The 22,354-nt window shown below is 46.5% G+C and overlaps 1 protein-coding gene across 2 annotated transcripts in view; it reads right to left on the bottom strand.

The window, feature by feature from the left end:
• Window positions 1-5,091: 5,091 nt before the first annotated feature.
• ATP8A2 (ATPase phospholipid transporting 8A2) overlaps window positions 5,092-22,354 on the bottom strand; it is a 633,600-nt gene continuing 616,337 nt past the window's right edge. For both annotated transcript variants that reach the window (XM_054015410.1, XM_054015411.1), the window contains exon 37: window positions 5,092-5,865. In XM_054015410.1, coding sequence (XP_053871385.1) covers window positions 5,768-5,865 — 98 coding nt within the window. In that variant the 3' untranslated portion in view covers window positions 5,092-5,767. The remainder of the gene's footprint in view (window positions 5,866-22,354) is intronic.

The raw sequence follows: 22,354 nt of genomic DNA, 5'->3' as shown, positions 1-22,354 counted from the left end.
ACCAAGCCTCTGAGTGCGACCCCCCCCCCAATAAATTAAAAACACTTTTAAATATATTTAACACCATTATAAATGCTGGAGGCAAAGCAGGTTTGGGGTGGAGGTTGACAGCTTGCGCCCCCCCCCCCCCCATGTAATAACCTCGCGACCCCCCTGAGGGGTCCCGACCCTCAGTTTGAGAACCCCTGACCTAGTGCATTGCTGAATCTGAGCCAAAATGCTCTGCCCCCCCAGCCCTCAGGATTGAGCCCTACATGCACCATGCTCTCCATTCTGGATAGACTCAGATCTGCTTCATTGTATGTCAGGCCCTATTCTGCTAATGGCGCTTCTCAAGGAATTAGGCTCTGTGTTCCTGAAGCAGGATGTTCTAGCTCCACTGTTTCTGGGAATAGTCACGTGACCATGGTTTGCAGTATAAATAATAACCATAGTTTCTACGTGGCCGTAGACTTATTAGAACTCAGTATACCAAAGCCCAGCTACCTGATGGTTCACTGGCCCCACCTGACTCCTAAGAAGCTAAATATGGGGCTAGGTCTCCTGTAGAAAGGGCACTTGAGGGAAGTGAGTGAGGGAGGGAGGAGCATGCTATAGAACAGGCCTCTGCTCTTCGGTCATTCATTGGGCAAGTGCGTATACACTCTTGTATGATGAGCCTTTCACTACATAAGGGGGTCCAGACTGGTAGATAGACTGATAGAGCGCTGGTAAGAAACCCAGCTGTCATTTTCATAATTATCTGCCAGTCTTGTCCTATCTCCGACTTTGGCTTTGAAAAACATTGGTGTGCACAGCAGTAGTTGCTAGTTGTACTGGACACCCAATCATCTGGATTTCAATTCACAACCTCTCTTCCTTTGCACATCAGTGTGTCAGGTACTGCCCTGGTTACAATGCTCTTTTTCATCACTCTCTCGCTATATATATTTAGGGTCATCAGCAGATGAAGGCCTCATTACAACAGGTGACTGAGTTTTACACTACTGCCTCAACTACTTCAGGTCTGTGACCTCGCACAATGCGTCAGAACTAGGCTAAAACATTTTGCCATGTTTCAAAACTAGGCGAGAGCTCATCTAACTCCACAGGGTTTCTTGGGTGTGAGTCCCATTAAAGCAACTGTTTCCAGTTCAAATCCCTGAGTGCTAAGCATAAGGGCAAGAGCACACTCCCCAGAGTAGTTTAAAAATGAAATTAACATGACATCCATGCTAGTTATAAAGCCCTGGCTGCTTTCAGAACAGACACCAGAACTTCACTGATTCATGCTGAAGCATGGGAGAACCAGTGCAAATTACTACATTTTTGTGAATTAACCCGTAAGAGTGAAATTAACCCCTGTGACTAGGGTGGCACCAGGCTTATGCCCCACTTAAGTCTTGTGCTGGCCCTCTGTACAGGGCTGAATGTCACCCTAAGTGAACAAGCACAAAGCTGGCATCACAACATGGACTTTTCATGTATTTTGCCCATCTTAGTTTAGTTTTCGTTATTTATGATCATTGATATTCTCCTAGCAAACACAGTGTAATATGTGCTGTAAAAATTATGTAATCTCAGTAATAGGAGACTTCACTGCAGCATCTGCTATTAACTGTTAGCTGAGTAGTGGAGAGAGAATGCACATTTTTGGCAAACATTAAAAAGTGTGTGGTCTAGTGACTTGCAGATTAGTGAGGTTTGACTGTTATCTTAATTTACAGCCCATATAGTTTATGTTAACTCCACATACATTTTTAAATATATTAGCAACTTAGTTTGACTCAGATACTTTTATTAGTTATTCACTGTTCCTCCTTGACAAGTTATTACTGACTTCTTCTGCTTGCTCCCTACAGCAAGACCTGAAGCTCTTTCAAGGAAACAAAAATGTCAACAGACTTCTCAGCAGCGCTCGGCTCAAAGCCTAGTTCACCGGTTTTAATTTACTAGGCATTTTGTTAAAGAAACAGTCATTTCCATGCCCCCCTCCGCCTCGTGCATTGTATTGATCCGAAGGGACAAATAATGTCTGTTTTTCACAAAGGAGCCCAGGAAGAGACACATCAGCTGTTCCCCAGAACTGGCAGATTGGTCAATGCAGAGAGCTGCCAACGAGTCCATTTTCTGGTCAGCACTGAAGTGTTAATACAGACTGTCAAGCCGAAAGCTTTAGCTTATTCTGCTCTGCTCCCCTGTCTAGTTGATAACATTTTCACCGCGTTGTTTCAAAGACTGCTCCTGCTGCTATATGCAGCTCTGTGATGGCACATGGAATTTTGTTGATACAGAGCTGTTGTGCGTCTCTTTTTTGCTAATACGTGCTGGAATACACCTAATCACTGTTCACAAAGACAAGGAACTAAAACAGCCAGGATATAGCCTACTACAATAGATCAGTGCTTGTAATGACTCCGAAGGACAAGAAGAATGCCAGGTCTTGACCTGGGTGGGTGCTACAGGATTAACCCAGATCCACAGTAAGGTCCTACACTAATGATAAAATTTGACCTACCAGTCCCCATGTCACATACTGTATAGCTGTGTGATCAGGCCCAGGTGTAGTTTTCATTGAGCTGACATTAATGTATGTATCTCAGTTCAATCCACTAGTCACTTTAGTGAGGGTTTGTGTGTGACACTCTCTGACCTCCATGTAGAGCTAGGTCAAAAAGATACAGCCCATAGACAGTGCTAGTAAAATAAATCACAGCAGCTGACAGCTGCTCCTCCACAGCATCCCTCATTTTGCTGTACAAAAGTTTGTTGCATTAAAAAAATAACTGAAGCGAGTACGGGGTCTTTCTATGCTCCCCTCAGTGCGCAGGCTTAACTTGCATTACTGTTTGTACAATTTTTATGTACTTTTTCACATACCTTTAAAAAAACCCTCTGAAAGTACTTAAATATTAACATTTGCAGTGTAGTTTAGAGTACAAAGGCTTATTTTTGTCCATGTAGGAAGTTAATTTTACTCTGTGGTGTTGGAAAAGGAAGAAACAGCAGCTTTGTCCAAGTGCAGATTTACCTTGTGTAATTCTTAAGCAGGACTAGTTTCTGAATAAAAAGAAAATGTTTAATATGTTGGACTGCCACAAAAAGGTTCTAATATGCCTGAGATCAGGTTTTGTCTTTTGTTTATTTGCCCTCTCTGTACTCTCTCCTTTATGCCTCATCCATGTCTCTGTCTGTCTGTCTCTCACACACACACACGCGTGCACGCGCACACACACACACACAGAGCGAGAGCGAGCCCCTTGACATTCATGCCTGTGGCAAATTACTTGCAAGTTTCCCTCATTGCATAATTCCCTCATTAGCACTGTAACTAGAAGGTGGTGACTTTTCCCTCCAAATCATCACCCTAATCCAAGACCAATCCTGCATGGTGCTGTAGGACCAGAAAATTTACTGTTCAATGTGAGAGAAATCTAGACCTTAGAGGTGGCACTGGGAATTGAACTGTGGTGTTCAAGTGCTGGAGATCACTCAAGACCCTCAAGTCAGTGAGCCAAGCTAGTATTTTGCTCTTGCTTGCTGAGCATAAATATTCATATTTGAATTACTTTCAAATAGACTTAAATCAATAAACGTTCTGGATGATGGTCAGTAGGGCAAAAACAGTGTTGGCTTATTAAGTGCACATGTATAGCTTATGCAATAACTGAGAAAGTTGGCTGAACACAAACTGCGCAGCAATATTTACTTTATGCTATTCAAAAACATGGTTTGGTGACTAAAATTAATAGGCCTCGTCTGGAGGACAGTGTTAGCTTTCTAAGGGCTCTATTCAGTTCTTACTTCTGCCCCACTTCTTTCAGATTTTTGCATACTTCCAACACAGGCAATAGCAGGCCAATCCCATTCAGAAAGTAAGTCAGTACAACCAGGGCCGACAAGAGCGGGGGCGGGAAGCCGGTACAAATTACCAGGGCCCGGCGGTCTGGAAGGGGGCCCGGCTCCCCCCCCCCTCTTGTCGGCCCTGTTTAGCCGGTCCGCCCTTGCTGGGAGGCCCGAAAATTTTTTTTCACCGGGGCCCAAACCCGGCCCTGAGTACAACCAGCATTCCTTCCAGCTTGCTGGATTCAGAACATATCTCAGGAAATCTGGGGAGTACTCAGTTGTTGGATCAGATCTAGGAAGGGAACTGGCCCAGTTGAACCCACGAACAGCTGGCCTTCTCTTCCCATCATGGCTAGCAATGCTTTTATGTGACAACATGAACTGGTGCAATCATCCCTCACTTACTCTAAAGCAGCTGTGGCAGTGCTCGGGGGTGAGCTTTTCAAAAAGCTGAAATGTGCTCAAACAATGTCTCCAAAGCATTGGGCAGAAAGAGGCTTTTTTTCCCCATTTCAAAGTTGGGTTTTTTTGGATACGAGTTCCCTCCAGACTCCATGGCCACAGAGAATTTGGTAACGCGCACTGATCTTTTCCACAGCCGTTCCCTTCTTGCGCAGACATTATGCACATTTTGGCATGTGACAGTCCAAAATGTATTCTTGTCCCATGAGTTTACATAGAATTCACCAGCAGAGGATGTAAAGGCACCAGATTTTCAGACATTAGAAAGGAGAATGCGAACCTCAGCACTGGGAGGAAATGTTGAAGCAGTTTCTGTCCCTGCTCACTCCTATGAATCCCAATAATCCTTGCACTACCCAACTCTTTGCTGGAGGTTGCTTCCTTGCTGCAGAATAACATGGAAGATACACTGAGCATTTCAGTTCTTGATGTTTTGTTATATATTCCTCTACCCCAATATAACTCTGTCCTCGGGAGCCAAAAAATCTTACCGTGTTATAGGTGAAACTGTGTTATATTGAACTTGCTTTGATCCACCAGAGTGCGCACCCCCCCCCCCCCCCGGATCACTGCTTTACCGCGTTATATCCAAATTCGTGTTATATCAGGTCGCATTATATCGAGGTAGCGGTGTAGTTTAAAAAGAGATATCTCGTGCCCAGATTTGAAGTTCTCATCCAAGTACAATGCACAAAACTGTTGGAAAGGGGTTGTATATTTTTGGATATTCTCTGTGCAGAACGCATGCAATCACTGCACCTTTCCTGCCATGCGACATGGGGGAATCTATAGATACTTTCCATGTGACTACGTTTTTTAAAGAAAGCTAAGATAAAGAATCCTGTAAAAGGTCACGAAATATTTTATAGACTGAATTGCCATACTGTGTTAATTTGTCATGACTAGGTATGCAAAATAAGCACTTAACTTTTCCAGCCTACCATATACTGTGTTGTTTTGTTCAATCAAAAAGTTTATATCTAATTTGTCCATTTCAAAATTCAATCAGCTAAAGTAAACAGTGAATGTTATAGAGTAAGACTCACATGCAGCTCTGTGTACTTAATCTGTAAGTAACAAAACAGGAAATGTCAGTACCCCATTCCAATTAAGCAAAGGCCAATTTCTCATGGAACATAAATTCTTTACTTTTCTCCCAGAACAATTTATACTGCTGTTTTAAATAGTGGTAAAACATAATGTTTTTAATTTCACACCTCACATAGCACAGTCAAATGCTTCATAACAACATAAACAAAAGTTAGGCGGAGCACTGCGCTAGATTTAAAACAATGATTTCCCCACAATGTGTGCTCAAGGTCTGCAGGGGGAAAACATAATAAATGTGTTGGCTAAGGCCACAGAAATGAGTGTTCCGGTGTTTTGGCTGCTGCTGCCAACCTTAGTCAAGGATGCGTTAACAGTGGATGCATTGATCCAAATCTCATTACTCCCACCACCAATCCAGGAAAGAACTGTGTTATTCTACTCCAGCTCTCTGTTTGGTAGTGTCGTAGGATCGAACAACTTGAGACTGAGAAACAACTCCATGTTCTTCTTGAGAAAATGCATACCCATCTGAAAAAGTGAGAACAAAGGCACAATAGAACCAATTAGAGATGATAATCACAGTTAGACATTACTATATTACACTACTGGTGCGTTGGGGCAGAGCACGTTTGGTTTTACCAGCGAATTAGATTTCTGTGACGTGTCTCCCCTCTTCTGGAACATGGGCCGTGTCACCAATGTGATTAGGACAAGCTGCTGCTAAGTTTTTGTCACTCTTCCCTCCTCTCTAGAGCAGCCCACTCTAACCAGGCGATAACTCTCTTTCTATGGCAACCTAACTAATAATATACATCTGTAAAAGGAGGCAAATGATACTGATCTCTTTTGTCTGAAAAGCATTATGTCAGAGCTAGATATTAATTACTACTGAGAACAAGCCAATGGGTTGGTTTCTTGGTGGAGAATCTGTAAAGACGTCACAGAAACAGAATTCTCTGATAAGTACAAATTTGCCTTTCTGCTCAAGTCTCTCATTGTCTGTAATATCATACCTAGCAGAACTTGAGAAACCCAGACTGTGTGAGATGCTAAATCCGAGAGGAGACTATGATTAAGTACAATTTTTTCACGGCGGTTGTAAAAGTCACAGAATCCATGACTTCCAGCAACCTCCTCCCAGCTGCTGGGAGCTGCAGGGTCCCCACGCTGCCTGCAGCGGCCAGGCCCCTGCCTGGAAGGGGTCCCCGGAAATCCTGACTGCCGTGGGGGATCTCCAGAGCTTCCGGCCACCATGGGCGGCAGGGGTACCCCAGAGCTCCAAGTGGCTGCGGGCAGTGGGGGCCCATGTAGCTCCAAGCTCCTATGGGTGGTGGGGTCCCCAGAGCTTGGAGTGGCCCCCATAGCTGCCGAGCAGCTGCAGGCGGTGTGGGGCCCCGCAGCTGAGCTCCCCATTTTGTCACGGATATTTTTTAGTAAAAGTCAGGGACAGGTCACGGGCTTCCGTGAATTTTTCTTTATTGCCCGTGACCTGTCCGTGACTTTTACTAAAAATATCCGTGACAAAATCTTAGCCTTAACTCTGATTAGTGTTTCCAGAGGACTGCTCCCACTACATTACAGTTAGCTGCAACATCTGAAGACGCTTCTTTATCTACTCTAGAGAAATGGGTGATTGTGTAGATATACAGGTGACAGCCTGACAAACCTTATTGATTTTTCTCAGTCAAGAGGTTAACGTATCCCAAGTGGAGCAAGCTTTAATATTCTGGGGTAAGTCTCCGAGAGGCATATCCTTTTGGCCTGCACAAGACGGGAATCCTTCTGACAAACACATTTTGATTTTTTTTTAAACTCTCAAGTTCTGTTGAGAAAGAATTTCAGGTCTCTGACAACACCCAGGGGATGCCAAATTATTGATATAGTAAAAGGGAAGGCTCAAGAACTGACTCCTGTGAAGCTTGGAACTATTTTAAAATGAGGCTTGTCTGGAATATTAGGAATGAGAACGTGCGGCACAGGGCAACAATGTCTTTGACACCTAGTCAGCCCTGGGGCTAGGTGGGGGAGTCCCGCCCAGCTGTCAGTGCCCCAGACTTCGGCTGTCAATGCCCCACTTCAGTCAGTGCAAGGGCTCCTGGTGAGGGTACGCACCACCGGCGGAAGGGGGGGTACACCAACAGCCGATTTAATTACAACGGTGGTTGTAGGTCGACCTAACTTAAGTCAACCTTATTTTGTAGTGTTGACAAGCCCTAAGTAACCTCCATTTCTTCTTCGAGTGATAGTCCCCAAGTATATTCCATATGTGGGTGACTGGCAAATGGTGTTCTGACTGGAGGAGGGTGAGGGGAAGCTGGTAGCAGAGATGCTTGTAGTACTGTCATCCTTACAGCTGCATCCACAGTTGCAGCTTGAGTTAGAGCAGAGTGTGTCGTGAATGTGTGGAAAGAGCTCCAAGTTGCTGCCCTGCAAATGTCCTGCAGTGGAACATCCAATAAGGATGTTGTGGAGGCAGCTTGTGTTCGCGCTGAGTGAGCTGTAATACCCCCAGGCTAAGTTCCCTGAAAGCTGTGTGGCCGCACAGCAGCCTATTTAGCCCTGTGCAGGGTCTCAGAGAACCTGCCTAGGGGCCTGCCGGGGCGCTCCTCCCCCAGCCCCAACAGGGATGCGGCCCGGACCTACTGCAGCTGGGGCACTCGGATCTGCCGGGGCAGCACGGCCCAGCCCCAGGCGCAGCTGGAGCAGCCCAGCCCGGCCCCTGTCCCAGACCTGCTGTGGATGGGGGAGAGGCGTCTATCCTGCAGCCCCAGTCCCAGACACATCGCAGCGGCAAGAGGCGCCTCTCCCCTCCAGCCCAGGTGCTGCTGTGGGGAGAGAGAGCTGGGGGGAGTCCTCTCTCTCTGCTTAGCCCCAGAGCACCCTCCTGTACCCCAAACCCCCCATCCCTGGCCACACCCCAGAGCCCACACCCCCAGCCAGAGCCCTCACACACCTGCACCCCAACCCTCTGCTTCAGCCCTGAGCCCCCTCCCAAACTCCGAATCCCTCAGCCCCACCCCCACCACATGAATTTTGTTATGTGCACGGATATGAAGGTGACACATCACCTCCATATCGGTGCACATAACAAAATTCATTCCGCACATGGGTGAGAAAAATTAGAGGGAACACTGCCCCCAGGACAGAGAAAGTTTGTTGCCATGGTAGAAAGATCTTGGGATCAAGCCATATCCTCAGAGAGGATTTCTAAGTGAGTTTCAGGACGCTGAAGAAGTGGGCTGTAGTCCACGAAAGCTTATGCTCTAATAAATGTGTTAGTCTCTAAGGTGCCACAAGTACTCCTGTTCTCAAAACAGCAAAGAGTCTTAGCGATTGTGTGAGGGGTTTGGTTGTTTGCAGACAGAATGTCAGGGCACACCTGACAATGAGGGAGTAAAGTCTCTTGTCTTCAGCAGAGGCATGGGGTTTTGCGAAAAATACAGGTAAATGTATTGACGGGGATTGATGTGAAACTCAGCAGCAATTTTGGGGAGGAATTTGGGGTGTAACCTAAAGGAGACCTTCTCTTTGTGAAATACTTGTATGAGGAGGGTCTGCCATCATGGCTCCTAGCTCACTGACTCTTCTGGCCGAAGTGATGGCAACTAAGATCACCACCTTCATGGTCAGGTGGGTTATCATGGCGCATGCTGCCATAAGTTCGAAGAGTGGACTTGTGAGCATTGACCGAACAAGGTTACGGTCCCATTGAGACATAGGGTTAATGATCGGTGGGAAGGTCCTGCTCAAGCCCTTCATAAATCGCACAGTAGCCAGGTGCATACTGACAGATCATCCCTGCACTGGAGAGAGGAAGGCATCAATCGCTGATGGGTGTACCCAGCGCAAATTGAGGGCCAGATCTGAAGGCTTTAAGGAGAGGAGATAATCTAGGATAACTGGGATGCCCACAGTATCAAGCGAATGTTGGTGATGATGTGCCCAGGCCAAAAAGCGCCATCACTTAGCCAGGTAGCAGGTGCTAGTAGAATCTTTTCTACTTTGGTTAAGGATTTCCTGAACGGGGTGGAACCTGAACATTCGATTTCCGATGCACTTCCAAACACCAGGCCAGGAGGTGGAGTGAACCTGGGTTGGGATGCTTGATTTTCCCCCTATCCTGGGTTTGGAAATCCTGATAAATGGGCGTGCAGCCATCATTAGGAGTTCTGTGAAACGGAACTGTCTGGTCCAATAGCATGCTAGGATGATGGTGGCTCTGTTGCAATGGTTCTTCCAAACAACTTGTAGTAGTGGGGAGATGGGAGGAAAGGCGTATCTGAGGTTGTCCATTCGGGAGAGCGTCGCCTTGGAAATCGTAGCCTGTGGCTCCCATGGAGCAATACATAGGAAGTTTCCTGTTCGTTTGAGATGCAAAGAGGTCCCATAGTGGAGTGGCCCATTGTGTGAATGTGTTGGTTAGAACTGTGTCGTGGATCTCCCATTCAAGGTCTACAGAGAAGCTGCAGCTTAATTTGTCTGCCAGGGAGTTATGAACACCTGGGAGATATGCGGCCTGTATTCTAATGTGGTTTCTGATACACCAGTTCCAAAGTCTGACTGCTTTCAGGCAGGGGAGACGAGATCTCACTCCTCCCTGTTTGTTTATATAGACCACTGTGGTGATATTATCTCCACATGGAGCGAGCGTATGAGGAGAAGGAAGGTCTTGCACACAAGCTGGAACTCTCTCAGTTCCAGTAAGTTTATGGATAGCCTGGCCTCTCTTGGGGTCCAGGTATCCCAAGCAATGTGGTAGTCCAGGTGAGCACTCCCACCCAGTAAGGGAACTTCTGTCAAGATGGTGGCCCTTGGTATGGGAGGGCTGAAGGGAGTCCCTGCCATGACTTTGTTTGGGTTGGACCACCAAACGAAGGAGGTGAGAACTCTGGTGGGAACAGTCATGGGGGAGTCAATGCGATGCCTGTTTGGTTGGTAGGTGGAGTGGATCCAAGCTTGGAGGCACCACAAGTGAAGTCTGGTGAACGGCATGCAAGTGCATGCAGCCATGTGGCCTAATAGAGATAGACACCAGTGCACCGCAGTTCACTGCCTGCTCCACCAGCAACTTTTTTAGTCAGAGCTCTTGGACCTCTCTAGTTTTGGGAAAGAAGGATCGACAGATACTGCACTTTGCAGAGAGATGTGCCTCGCCCAGACAGTACAGGGACCATGGATGCTCATCTCTGATGGAGAAGGAGCAAGGGCAGAAGATGCAATTCTTGAACCCTGGGACTCTGGGCATAGTCCTGGGGCCAGGGAGGATTTCCCTTGACTTTGCGGGGGGTGGGGGGACGACAGACATGACTATTCTATACTAATTATATACTATACTAAGTATCAGAGGGGTAGCCGTGTTAGTCTGGATCTGTAAAAGCAGCAAAGAGTCCTATGGCACCTTATAGACTAACAGACATATTGGAGCATGAGCTTTCGTGGGTGCATCCGACGAAGTGGGTATTCACCCATGAAAGCTCATGCTCCAATACGTCTGTTAGTCTATAAGGTGCCACAGGACTCTTTGCTGCTCATACTATACTAACTATAACTACTACGCTAAGATATAAAACTATTTACAAGGATTTTACTTTACAGGTTATGCATGCATTGAAGAAGGACATGATTCTGACTCAGGCCATATGGCAACAAGAAGGAACTACAGAAGCATCAATCCGCACTGTCTCTTATATTCTCGGTCGGGAGCATGAGGGAGGCTACTGTGCATGTGCGGGTCAACGGACACGGTTCTGAAGAATTTCTGGACCCAGGTGCATGGCATGCATGCTCATTCACATGTGGGATACACATCGGGATCATCACTTGAAGAAGAATTTAATAGTCATACTCTAAGGAACAATGGGAGAAGGAGTTCCAAGTACTGTAATATGACCTGAAAGTTGATGGGCACTTGGACTTGAGGAGGGTCCCGTTTAATTTTCTCAGAGATCCTGAAACCTCTCAAAAAGAACAGGAGTACTTGTGGCACCTTAGAGACTAACAAATTTATTAGATGCATCCGAAGAAGTGGGCAGTAGCCCCACGAAAGCTTATGCTCTAATAAATTTGTTAGACTCTAAGGTGCCACAAGTACTCCTGTTCTTTTTGCGGATACAGATTAACACGGCTGCTACTCTGAAACCTCTCAGGGAGTCCTGTTCCTAAATCAGGCATTGAAGTGAAACTTGGCTGGAGAACAGTGTAGAATGGCCTCTGTGATAGATGACCAGGTGCTACTGGCATATCTGTTGAGAAGAAATATAGTCTCATTGTGCTGAGGAGAAAATTCTTTTCATTGTGAAGCTCCTTAAGAGCTTGATTCAGTGACTCGCTGGAGAGCTTCTTGCCAATGTGAGCTGCTTGGAAGCAGGAGACGGAAGCTGGCGGGAATAGTGGAGTTTGGAATGGGGGAAGAAAAGCTCATCCCCTGAATTAGCCTTTTTAAGGGCCCATCTCAACAATTAAATGAGTTCAGGGTTGAGACTGGAGGCTCAAGGTTCCTGGCTCTCATAAGAACAGCCATGCTGGGATAGATCAATGGTCCATCTAGCCCTGTATCCTCTCTCTGACAATGGCCAATGCTAGATACTTCTGAGGGAATGAACGTAGTGTGACCAGACAGCAAATGTGAAAAATTGGGACAGGGGGTGGGGGCAGCGTATATAAGAAAAAGACCCAAAAATTGGGACTGTCCCTATAAAATCAGGACATCTGATTACCCTAAATGAACGGATCAGGGCAATTCTGAGTGATCCACCCCTGTCATTCAGTCCCAGCTTCTGGTAGCTGGAGTTTATGGATGGCCCGAGGATGCGGCTACATTCCTGACCATTTTGGCTAATACCCATTGATGAACCTATCCTTCCTGACCCTATATAATTCTTTTTTTGAACCCTGTTATATTTTTGGCCTCATGACAACAAGTTCCACAGGTTTACTGTGCATTGTGTGAAAAAATATTTCCTCTTGTTTGTTTTAAACCTGCTGCCTATTAATTTCATCAGGTGCCCTTTATTTTTCATGTAAAGGCGTAAATAACACTTCCTTATTCATTTTCTCCATACTATTCATGATTTTATAGATCCCTGTCATATCTCACCTTTGTCGTCTCTTTTCTAAGATGAACAATCCCAGTCTTTTTAACCTCTCTTGGCATGGAAGCTCTTCCATACCCTTAATCATTTTTGTTGCCTTTCTTTGAACCTTTTCCAGTTCCACTATATTCTTTTTGAGATGAGGTGACCAGATGCTAGTAGAAATATTTATTCCAGAATTTGTTGGGTTTTTTTAGTTTGCATTACGTTTGAGAATAGACCTCTTCCCATTGGGGCACTTCCAGAATCCTATGCAACTCAGATCCAGTATGATAACATGGCTCACTGTGTTTTAACATAAGCACAGTTACATGCTAATAACATGGTAAACAGAAATACAGGGTGGACTTCCCTGTCTGTAACTGAAGGTGCACAGACTAATTTACAAAGTTTAAGACATCTTTTAGCAAAGAACACATTCATACTGGATGTTAGCAAAGGAAAGAAGATTTACAAAACATTCTTACATGGGTGGATTCACACTTGCAAACAAATGCTTTAAGTGGCCAGAATCCTGCAATCTTTAGGCAACAATCTAAAGGAAAGTTAGCTTGGATAAAGACTGCAAAATTGGCCTTAAATAACTCAAGGCAGCGGCCCATATCCTGCCCCAAATTAGGGCAGCTTTGCATTGCGCCCTGGAGCTATCTTCATTGACTGCAGGATTACCCCATATTGCAAGATCCTCAGGTGGTATCCAGCTGCCAAGCTCCTTCACACTCCAGGCAATTACCCACAGACAATTATCTGTCATTACCCTGGGACTATTTAAATGACACTGAACAGAGCGTCTAGTTACTTTTCAATACTTGACTTTTTAAGATGCATTTTAACAGTAACAAAGTCCTATCCTGCTGCAAAGTCAGACAAAGTACAACAAAAGAGATGCCTGCTTAAACTGTTTCATGCAAGGTTAATGCCTGTGGGACACACCTTGCCTTGGGAACTCCTTTTATTGTGTTTAAGAGAACCAAGGCAGCCATCATAGGGCCCTTGATCCACATAGGGATCACTCCTTGGCATGTCCTTTCTGTGGGCAGATCACGGGCAGGGCACGTCCCCCAGTGTCACTGATACAAACATATTGGTGACATCTACATTACTTTTGTCTACATTACACTTTTGGTACGAGTAGCTAGATGCCACAGTGGGAAGCAGGCTTCATTCACACTGTGGTGTGTAGCTACATGTCAGTGAAAAGCTCTGGCAGGGGGAGGCAGAGGGGAAAGGCTGAGCTGGGTCACAGAGCCTGGGCTCCAGCCTGAGCCCAAACATCCACACCGCAGTTAAATAGCCTCATAGCCTGAGTTCCATGAGTCCGAGACAGCTGACATGCGCCAGCCGCTGGTGTTTAGTTGTGAGCTGAGGGGTGAAAACATTATCTATTATGAACTGGAACCATAAACTCACTGAACGTTTAAACTCACCAAATGAGGGTCAATCCATCCTCATCATCTTATCCAATCATTATACTCTACACTGAACAACGTACCCTAATATCTCAATGTCTGTACTTTAATCCGTCAACCTTTTACCCCCAATCGGGGATATTGCAGATTATGTATTCCTTACGCCAGCCGATCTTAAACTGAACTTCACACCCGTGGATAATCTGTACGTTATTTCCTGATAAACCCAGAAACGTCTATGCTTAAACTCTGTAACATTCACTTTTTTAAAACATCACCTTAATACAATTTTTAAATATACCCTAGGAGGCATGGCTTGGGTGAATGGAGAGCCATGCAGGGTATGTACACACGCACACTCTTCAGGCGTGTCTTTACTCACCTAACCCATGCCGCACCAGCTGCACTGCTATTTCTAGCTGTGCTGAGGAGTAGTGGGGGGCTACAGGGATATGCACACCTCCGAAAGACGCGTGCAGTGAAGATGCACCTATTCTCTCCACTCAGCCTGGGCTCAACATTTGACAGTTTATTTTACTTTTACTGTTGATCTCAATAGGCGATGGTTATTTCACACTATGCAGTTCTTTAATCAACTTATTAAAGCTGTTCAGGCAGCTAATTATGCCTCTAGCAGAATCAGAATGTGATTAAATGCTGTTGATTCTCCTAGATCTGGCTAACTGGGTCTTTCCACTATTCCCAGACACCACCCAAAACAATGAAAGTTTCCATGGCCCAGTTACAATGGGACCGTTAGAAAGTCTGAACTTCTCCCAGCTCTGGCTTTTAAAACCACACCTCTCATTCTGCACTGGGAACAAGGCCCCCATTGTTCATATCTTTTCCAGCAGTCCTAGCAGAGAGAGTGCTTCTTTGGAATTTTCAGCGCAGAATCCAGTCTCTACGGTTTCAGAAGTGAGACCCATCGTATTCCGCATTCTGAGCCTTTCAATTATTTGAGACTTTAAGTCAGGAGGATTTTAAAATATCTGATGGCTTGGTTCATTTGCTGGGAAGAGGGGGTCACATTCTAATCAAATATAAGGTTTCACAGCTTCCAGATATTATCAGGCTACCTATTGAATTTTAAACGCATCCAGTTTGTTACCTTTCATGTTCTGCTGCGAGGAGATCTGAATCTCGTCTCCCATTACTAGGTTTCTAGTTGAACAGTACCTTTTTCAGTATACTCAGCTGATTATTTTGTTCTATACAGCGCTGTATTAGAGACATAAAGAACTGTAGACCACATATAGGCCCCAAACCTGCACACCTGGATGTAGGGGTCCACCCCCACACTGCAGCTTGCAGAATCCAAGCCTCAGAATGTCCTGAACAATCTGTTTATTTCAGGAAATCCGTTGCGGAAGTTCATGCATTGTTACGTATTTAAGGGATATTCTTTAGCGATCATCTCTCCTCACGCTCTCTTATTTGACAGTTGAGCTTAGTTGGGAAAGGATGTTTGTGCTGAGAGTTCATGGATTTGTTTGGCTGATGGCTGGGGGCAGAGCAGCTCTCAGCAGAAACTTATTAACTCTGGAACTTGCTTCCATGCCTTGGTCCGACATACCCCAATAGTGCAGACCTTCAGAGAATGTGGGAAAGTCTATCTCCAATTACCATTAAACACCAGTAATGTCTTGTCAATGGACAAACTTCACACAACTCTTTGGGTTTGTCTACACTGGGAAACTGAGTAGTGTTATATCATGTTAATTAATGCATTTTAATTAACACATGCTAAAAGACCACTCATTTGCCCAATGCTGACAAATAATATTTTAAAAAGGACCCAAGAGGAAAAAGTATGACGAACGTTCAGGTTTTGTTTGGTTTCTCTAGAAACCAAACTATTCACATTCAGGAAACATGAGACCAGTTCTAACATCATTAAGCCCATCTTCTTCTTGCTATTCCTTTTCTTTTTAAGTAAATGTTAAAAGATCCCAACATCTTCATATTCAACTAATATCACTACAGCTATATTTGCTGTATGGAATTTGGCCAGAAAAAAGTGCTGAAGCCTTAAAGAACAGGAGTACTTGTGGCACCTTAGAGACTAACAAATTTAGTCTGAAGCCTTGATACCCAAAGAAAGAAGGTAATGGATTAATAACAATAAAAGAATCCCACGAAGTAACCTGATAGTTTTTCAGATCAACATGCACCAAGAGGAAAGTAGCAGGAAGGCAGCCTCTCTTAGGACACAATAAATGGCAGGATTAGAGCCTTCAGCATGAACACATTATTATTATTTATTATTCTCCAACCCCCATGCTGTGAAACCAACTTGAAATGACAGGTGTTGTTTCTCTATTGATTAACAAGGTGTAAAATGTACTCTCTGTGTTAAGGCTTACCCAGTGCAGTTACCTTATACTGTCAAAGGAAGGGGTGATTTCCTCTGCCAGCATAGGAAATCTGGGCCAAATTCTATAATCCCTAGTCAGGCACAGCTCCTCTGGATTTCAGCGGGAGTTCTGTGGGGGGGATTAAGGAGCACAGGATTCAGCCTGCTGTTTTTAAGTACGTGCTAGCTAGGTCAAATGACAGCCCAATGCTGACAGGAGGCAGACGAGGAGTGTTTTGAATTATGTCAGCCACTATACTTGTGGGATCATATGGAATAATCCAGGTTGCGTCCAGGGGCTGAGGGGACAATTGTTCAGTGGATTCCCGGAGCATGTGGGGAATGCCATCTTGGTAACACTGTTCTCCTTTTTGTCTCTAGAAACCTTTTTCATGGGGATTCTGAGAGAGTTGGGGATCCAAGCCAGGGAGGGGAGTAGCCTGGAATTGGGGAGGAGAGCTGCTTTTTGCAGATATCAGGCCCCAATGAGTTCTTGAGTAACTGGCCAGGAGAGAAGTCCTCCACACTGTTGTCAAAGCAACAAGAGAGCTGTGCCATCATGGGATCAGAAGAGGGCAGAGGAGGCAGGGGCTAGAGTGGGTGGAGGTTCAGGAGCCTCATGGCAAAAGCCCTGTTACCAGCAGATTACCCGGTATCCATGAGTTTTAGGAGCCAAACTACTTCTCCTTCCATGGAAAAGCAAATCCCCCTACACACACTCGAGGGAATGATGATAAGCAACATCTGTGAGGGGAACCTTGCAGCATTTCCTGCTCTCTCTGAGAACTATTCCCACTTGTGGGCCAATCTCCCCTCTTAATTAGGGGGTCTTGATGCTTTTCCTATTGCTGGGATTTTAGAAAGCAGATGGGAATGGGAAATCTATCCGCAGACGTTATGCTGAGCTAACGAGCACTGATTTCATACAGTTGTCTCAGACAGGAACTGTACCAGCTCCTAGAGGCTAATGCTGTAATCACTGCACCATCTACTCATTTCCATTAAAACTTTTTGGGCTGCAGAATAGTTCAGCACGTGAGCTTGACAAAAGGCACAAAGCTCTTCTACTAAAAGCCACAGGATAAATGAAATCCTAACTGGCATTTGCATCAAAATCTGAAGGTCAGTGGAAAATCTTTGTTCATTTTCATAAATCTTTCAGAAAGCCACGTCAGTCAGAAAAGAACGATGTGAACCTTGAGAGCACAGTTAAACTATAGAACATCTCTGGCATTTCATCTGACGCCCTCAATTCATGAACACAAAACCATGGCCATAAACAAATTTAAATGGTTTTAGGGGTTAAAACTTCCAAGCTTCCTCCCCCGATCCCCGAAGCCATTAGAAGTAGCCCAAAATCCACTGTTCTTGTGTGTGTTGTCCTAGAACTAATGTCATTCCCATGTGCTTTGAGATCAAAGGTTTTTAATGCAATTTTATAGCAGCGAATCTTTGAACAGTTTTTGCGCTGCCCTTCCCCCCAAGCTACAGTATTGATTCTGGGTTATTTTACAACTTCTGATGGGAAACTGCCCTTATTCTCCCCCTCCCATTAACAGGGCAATGAGTTTGTCTCAGCCTTGTCAACCAGAACAAAATGAATGATCTTTGATGTGTTAAATTCAAGTGTCCCGGCCTGAACTGAAGTCACATGATCAAGTTTTGGGATAGGCTGAACTCTTTGGGTGGGAACTTGGAAGCCCAGTGGAATCACAATGACTAGAGAGCCAGTAGGGTGTGATTCAAAATACATATCTACCAAGACAAAACCACTGCCTTAGCCGCCAGCTGCTTGTTTTGACAATTTTCACTATTTATACAACAGTTGTACAATTTAGGTCTGTGAAACCAGCACACGTGTTCATATGGCCCTGCACATATAGCAGCTGTGCAATGTTTGAAAACAATGTTTGACAAGGGATGACAGAAGTTTTAGAGAATCATGGATCTGCTATAAAAGCCTCTTTTAGTCTTAACAACTTCACAATGAAAATTTACATTCATGTGAAAAACAGACATGTGATTGGAACTTGTCCTGACTGGACTGACTCATTTAGCACTTAATCATTTGTATTTATGGGGAGCCAGTTAACCGAATCAAAGTTTATTTTGATATCTTATTCTTGTTTCCCAAAGCTTATCAGCCAATTAAAAACACAAAGATGCATTCTACAAATTGTGAGCATGTGGTTCAGATCTGACGGGTAACACAAGCATGCTGGTTTTCTGCACCGTCTGCAGGCTGGTTCATAGGTTTCCCTGATTCTTTTTTACAGGCTTGTTCTGCCAGTCATCTCCTATGGAATTGCTTCAAAGTGTCTCCATAGATGCGTGAAAGAGAGATAAAACCAGCACCCTTTACCTCCGGACACAAAGGAACAAATCTTGGAAGCAGAGCACAGCCAAGCTGAGCTTCTCTGTGGGGGTGAAGGAGAAAATGGCCTTCTTTCCAGACCTTACAATGGCAGTGGAGCGGTCTGCAGAAGTTACTGCACTCTCGAGACTGCTCTAGCCCCTGGAGCCAGTGCACTCTCCCTTCTGTGGAGGAGAATGACCCAGTGGATCTGAACAGTAATGGATCTACCAGCCTTGCTCCTGTCCTGCTCTGAATGACCCCTGAGGATCTGCAGGGGATCTCTGCACCCCATGTATGAGATTCTTAAATCCTACCAAAAAGAAGAACAGGAGTACTTGTGGCACCTTAGAGACTAACAAATTTATTAGAGCATAAGCTTTCGTGGACTACAGCCCACTTCTTCGGATGCATCCGAAGAAGTGGGCTGTAGTCCACGAAAGCTTATGCTCTAATAAATTTGTTAGTCTCTAAGGTGCCACAAGTACTCCTGTTCTTCTTTTTAAATCCTACCCTATTTCTGCAGCAGAAAAGACGGTTACTCACCGTTGTAACTGTTGTTCTTCGAGATGTGTTGCTCATATCCATTCCATTAGGTGTGTGCGCGCCGCGTGCACGATCGTCGGAAGATTTTCTACCCTAGCAACACGGGCGGGTCGGCTGTGGAGCCCCCTAGAGTGGCGCCTTCATGGCGCTGAATATATACCCCAGCCGACCCGGCGCCCCCTCAGTTCCTTCTTGCCGGCTACTCCGACAGTGGGGACGGGGGGCGGGTTTGGAATGGATATGAGCAACACATCTCGAAGAACAACAGTTACAACGGTGAGTAACCGTCTTTTCTTCTTCGAGTGCTTGCTCATATCCATTCCATTAGGTGACTCCCAAGCCCAACTCAGGTGGTGGGGTCGGAGTGAGACATTGCTGTGTGCAAAACCGCTGATCCGAAAGCAGCATCGTCTCTGAACTGCTGCACTAGTGCATAGTGAGCTGTAAATGTGTGGACTGATGACCAAACCGCTGCTCTACAAATGTCCTGGATCGGAACTTGTGCCAGGAAAGCCGTCGAGGAAGCCTGGGCCCTCGTGGAGTGAGCGGTGAGGTGCGGTGCTGAGACACCTGCCAGGTCATAGCAAGTCCGGATGCAAGACGTAATCCAGGAGGATAGGCGTTGTGAGGAGACCGGTGAGCCTTTCATTCGGTCGGCCACTGCAACGAAGAGTTGCGTCGTCTTTCTAAAGTGCTTTGTGCGGTCAATATAGAAGGCCAGGGCCCTTCGTACGTCCAGGGAATGCAAACGTTGATCCTGGCGAGTGGCATGTGGTTTGGGATGAAAGACCGGGAGAAAGATGTCCTGGTTGATATGAAAAGGAGAAACCACCTTAGGGAGAAAGGCAGGATGTGGACGAAGCTGCACTTTATCCTTATGGAAAACTGTATAAGGGGGCTCGGATGTAAGCGCCCTGAGTTCAGAAATGCGCCTTGCTGAGGTGATGGCTACAAGGAAGGCTGTCTTCCAGGATAGGTACAAAAGTGAACAGGTGGCCAGTGGCTCGAATGGAGGACCTGTGAGCTTGGAGAGAACCAGGTTGAGGTCCCACGTCTGAACGGGCTGACGTTGTTGTGGGTACATCCGGTCTAAGCCCTTGAGGAATCTAACGACCATCGGGTTAGAGAATACCGAGGACGCGAGTTCCCCTGGGTGAAAGGCCGATATAGCGGCCAGGTGAACTCTAACTGAAGATATCGCCAACCCCTGCTGTTTTAGGGAGAGGAGATATTCCAAAATGAGAGGAATGGGTGCCTGCAACGGGGACATGGCTCGTTGTTCGCACCAACAGGAGAACCGCTTCCACTTGGCCAGGTACGTGGTGCGTGTTGAGGGCTTCCTACTGCTCAGCAGAATCTGTTGGACAGAGTGCGAGCATTGCTGCTCTGCCTGGGTGAACCATGGAGCAGCCACGCCGTGAGGTGGAGTGATTGCAGGTCGGGGTGACGCAGCCGGCCGTGGTCCTGAGAGATGAGATCCGGACACAACGGAAGCGGGATCGGTGTCTGAACCGAGAGTTCCAACAGTGTGGTGTACCAATGTTGTCTCGGCCACGCTGGAGCGACCAGAATTACCTGTGCCTGGTCTCTGCGCAATTTGAGCAGTACCTTGTGGACCAGAGGAAACGGAGGGAAGGCATAAAACAGGTGGTCTTTCCAGGGAAGGAGAAACGCATCCGAGAGGGAGCCCGGAGCTCGACCTTGTAGGGAGCAGAACACGTGGCACTTCCTGTTGTCTCGAGATGCAAACAGGTCTATCTGGGGAAACCCCCACTTTTGGAAGATGGAATGTATGATGTCCGGACGGATAGACCACTCGTGCGTCTGGAAGGACCTGCTGAGTCGGTCCGCTAGAGTGTTCTGGACTCCAGGGAGGAACGATGCCGTGAGATGGATTGAGTGGGCGATGCAGAAGTCCCACAGGCGAATGGCCTCTTGGCATAGAATTGACGAACGTGCTCCTCCTTGCTTGTTGATGTAAAACATGGCCGTGGTGTTGTCGATGAGAACTAACACACATCGGCCACGTAGGAGGTTGAGAAATGCCTGGCACGCCAGGCGCACCGCCATCAGTTCCCGAACATTGATGTGCAGGGCTAGCTGGGGTGCAGTCCACAGGCCCTGGGTATGGTGTTCGTTGAGATGGGCGCCCCAACCCAGAGATGAAGCGTCTGTGACCAGGTGCAGAGAGGGTTGTGGGGCGTGAAATGGCATCCCCTCGCAGACCACATTGTGATCTAGCCACCAGGTGAGGGAGGTCAGGACTGAGATCGGGACCGTGACCACCATGTTCAGGCTGTCCCGATGTGGTCGATATATTGACGACACCCAGGTCTGGAGTGGGCGAAGCCGAAGTCTGGCATGCCTGGTTACGTACGTGCAGGAAGCCATGTGACCCAGCAGGGTAAGGCACGACCTCACCGTGGTAGTTGGGAACGCCTGGAGCCCTTGAATGAGGCTCGTGATGGTGCCAAATCGGTTGTCTGGCAGGATGGCTTGTGCACGTCTGGAGTCTAGAACTGCGCCTATGAATTCTATTCTCTGGGTAGGTTCTAGAGTGGATTTGTCCTTGTTGAGTAGGATGCCCAACTCGTTGAATGTGTGCACTATTATGTGGACGTGAGCTTGAACTTGCTCCTTGGTGCGACCGCGTACCAGCCAGTCGTCTAGGTACGGGAACACCTGTATCCCTTGCCGACGAAGGTACGCTGCCACGACAGCCATACATTTCGTGAACACTCTTGGGGCCGAGGATAGGCCGAAGGGAAGGACTGCAAATTGGTAGTGCACCGCGTTTACCACGAATCGCAGGAAGCGTCTGTGAGGTGGGTAAATTGAGATGTGAAAGTATGCGTCTTTCATGTCGAGGGCGGCGAACCAGTCTCCAGGATCGAGGGAAGGGATAATGGCCCCCAAAGAGACCATGCGGAACTTCAACTTTACTACAAATTTGTTGAGTCCGCGCAAGTCCAAGATGGGCCGCCGACCTCCTTTGGACTTGGGGATCAGGAAGTAACGGGAATAAAATCCCCTGCCCCTTAACTCTATCGGAACCTCCTCTATGGCCCCCATGGCCAGGAGCGTAGAAACCTCCTGTATAAGAAGTTGCTCGTGAGAAGGGTCCCTGAAGAGGGACGGGGAAGGGGGGTGGGAGGGGGGGATAGAAGAAAACTGGATAGCGTATCCCCTCTCCACCGTGCGGAGGACCCAACAGTCCGAAGTTATAAGGGACCAAGCGCGGTGGAAGTGGGAGAGACGATCC

Source organism: Malaclemys terrapin, chromosome 1 (assembly GCF_027887155.1).
Source record: "Malaclemys terrapin pileata isolate rMalTer1 chromosome 1, rMalTer1.hap1, whole genome shotgun sequence".
NCBI lineage: Eukaryota > Metazoa > Chordata > Testudines > Emydidae > Malaclemys > Malaclemys terrapin.
Note: the sequence above shows the minus strand (reverse complement) of the source record. Positions and strands in the feature narration are given on the sequence as shown.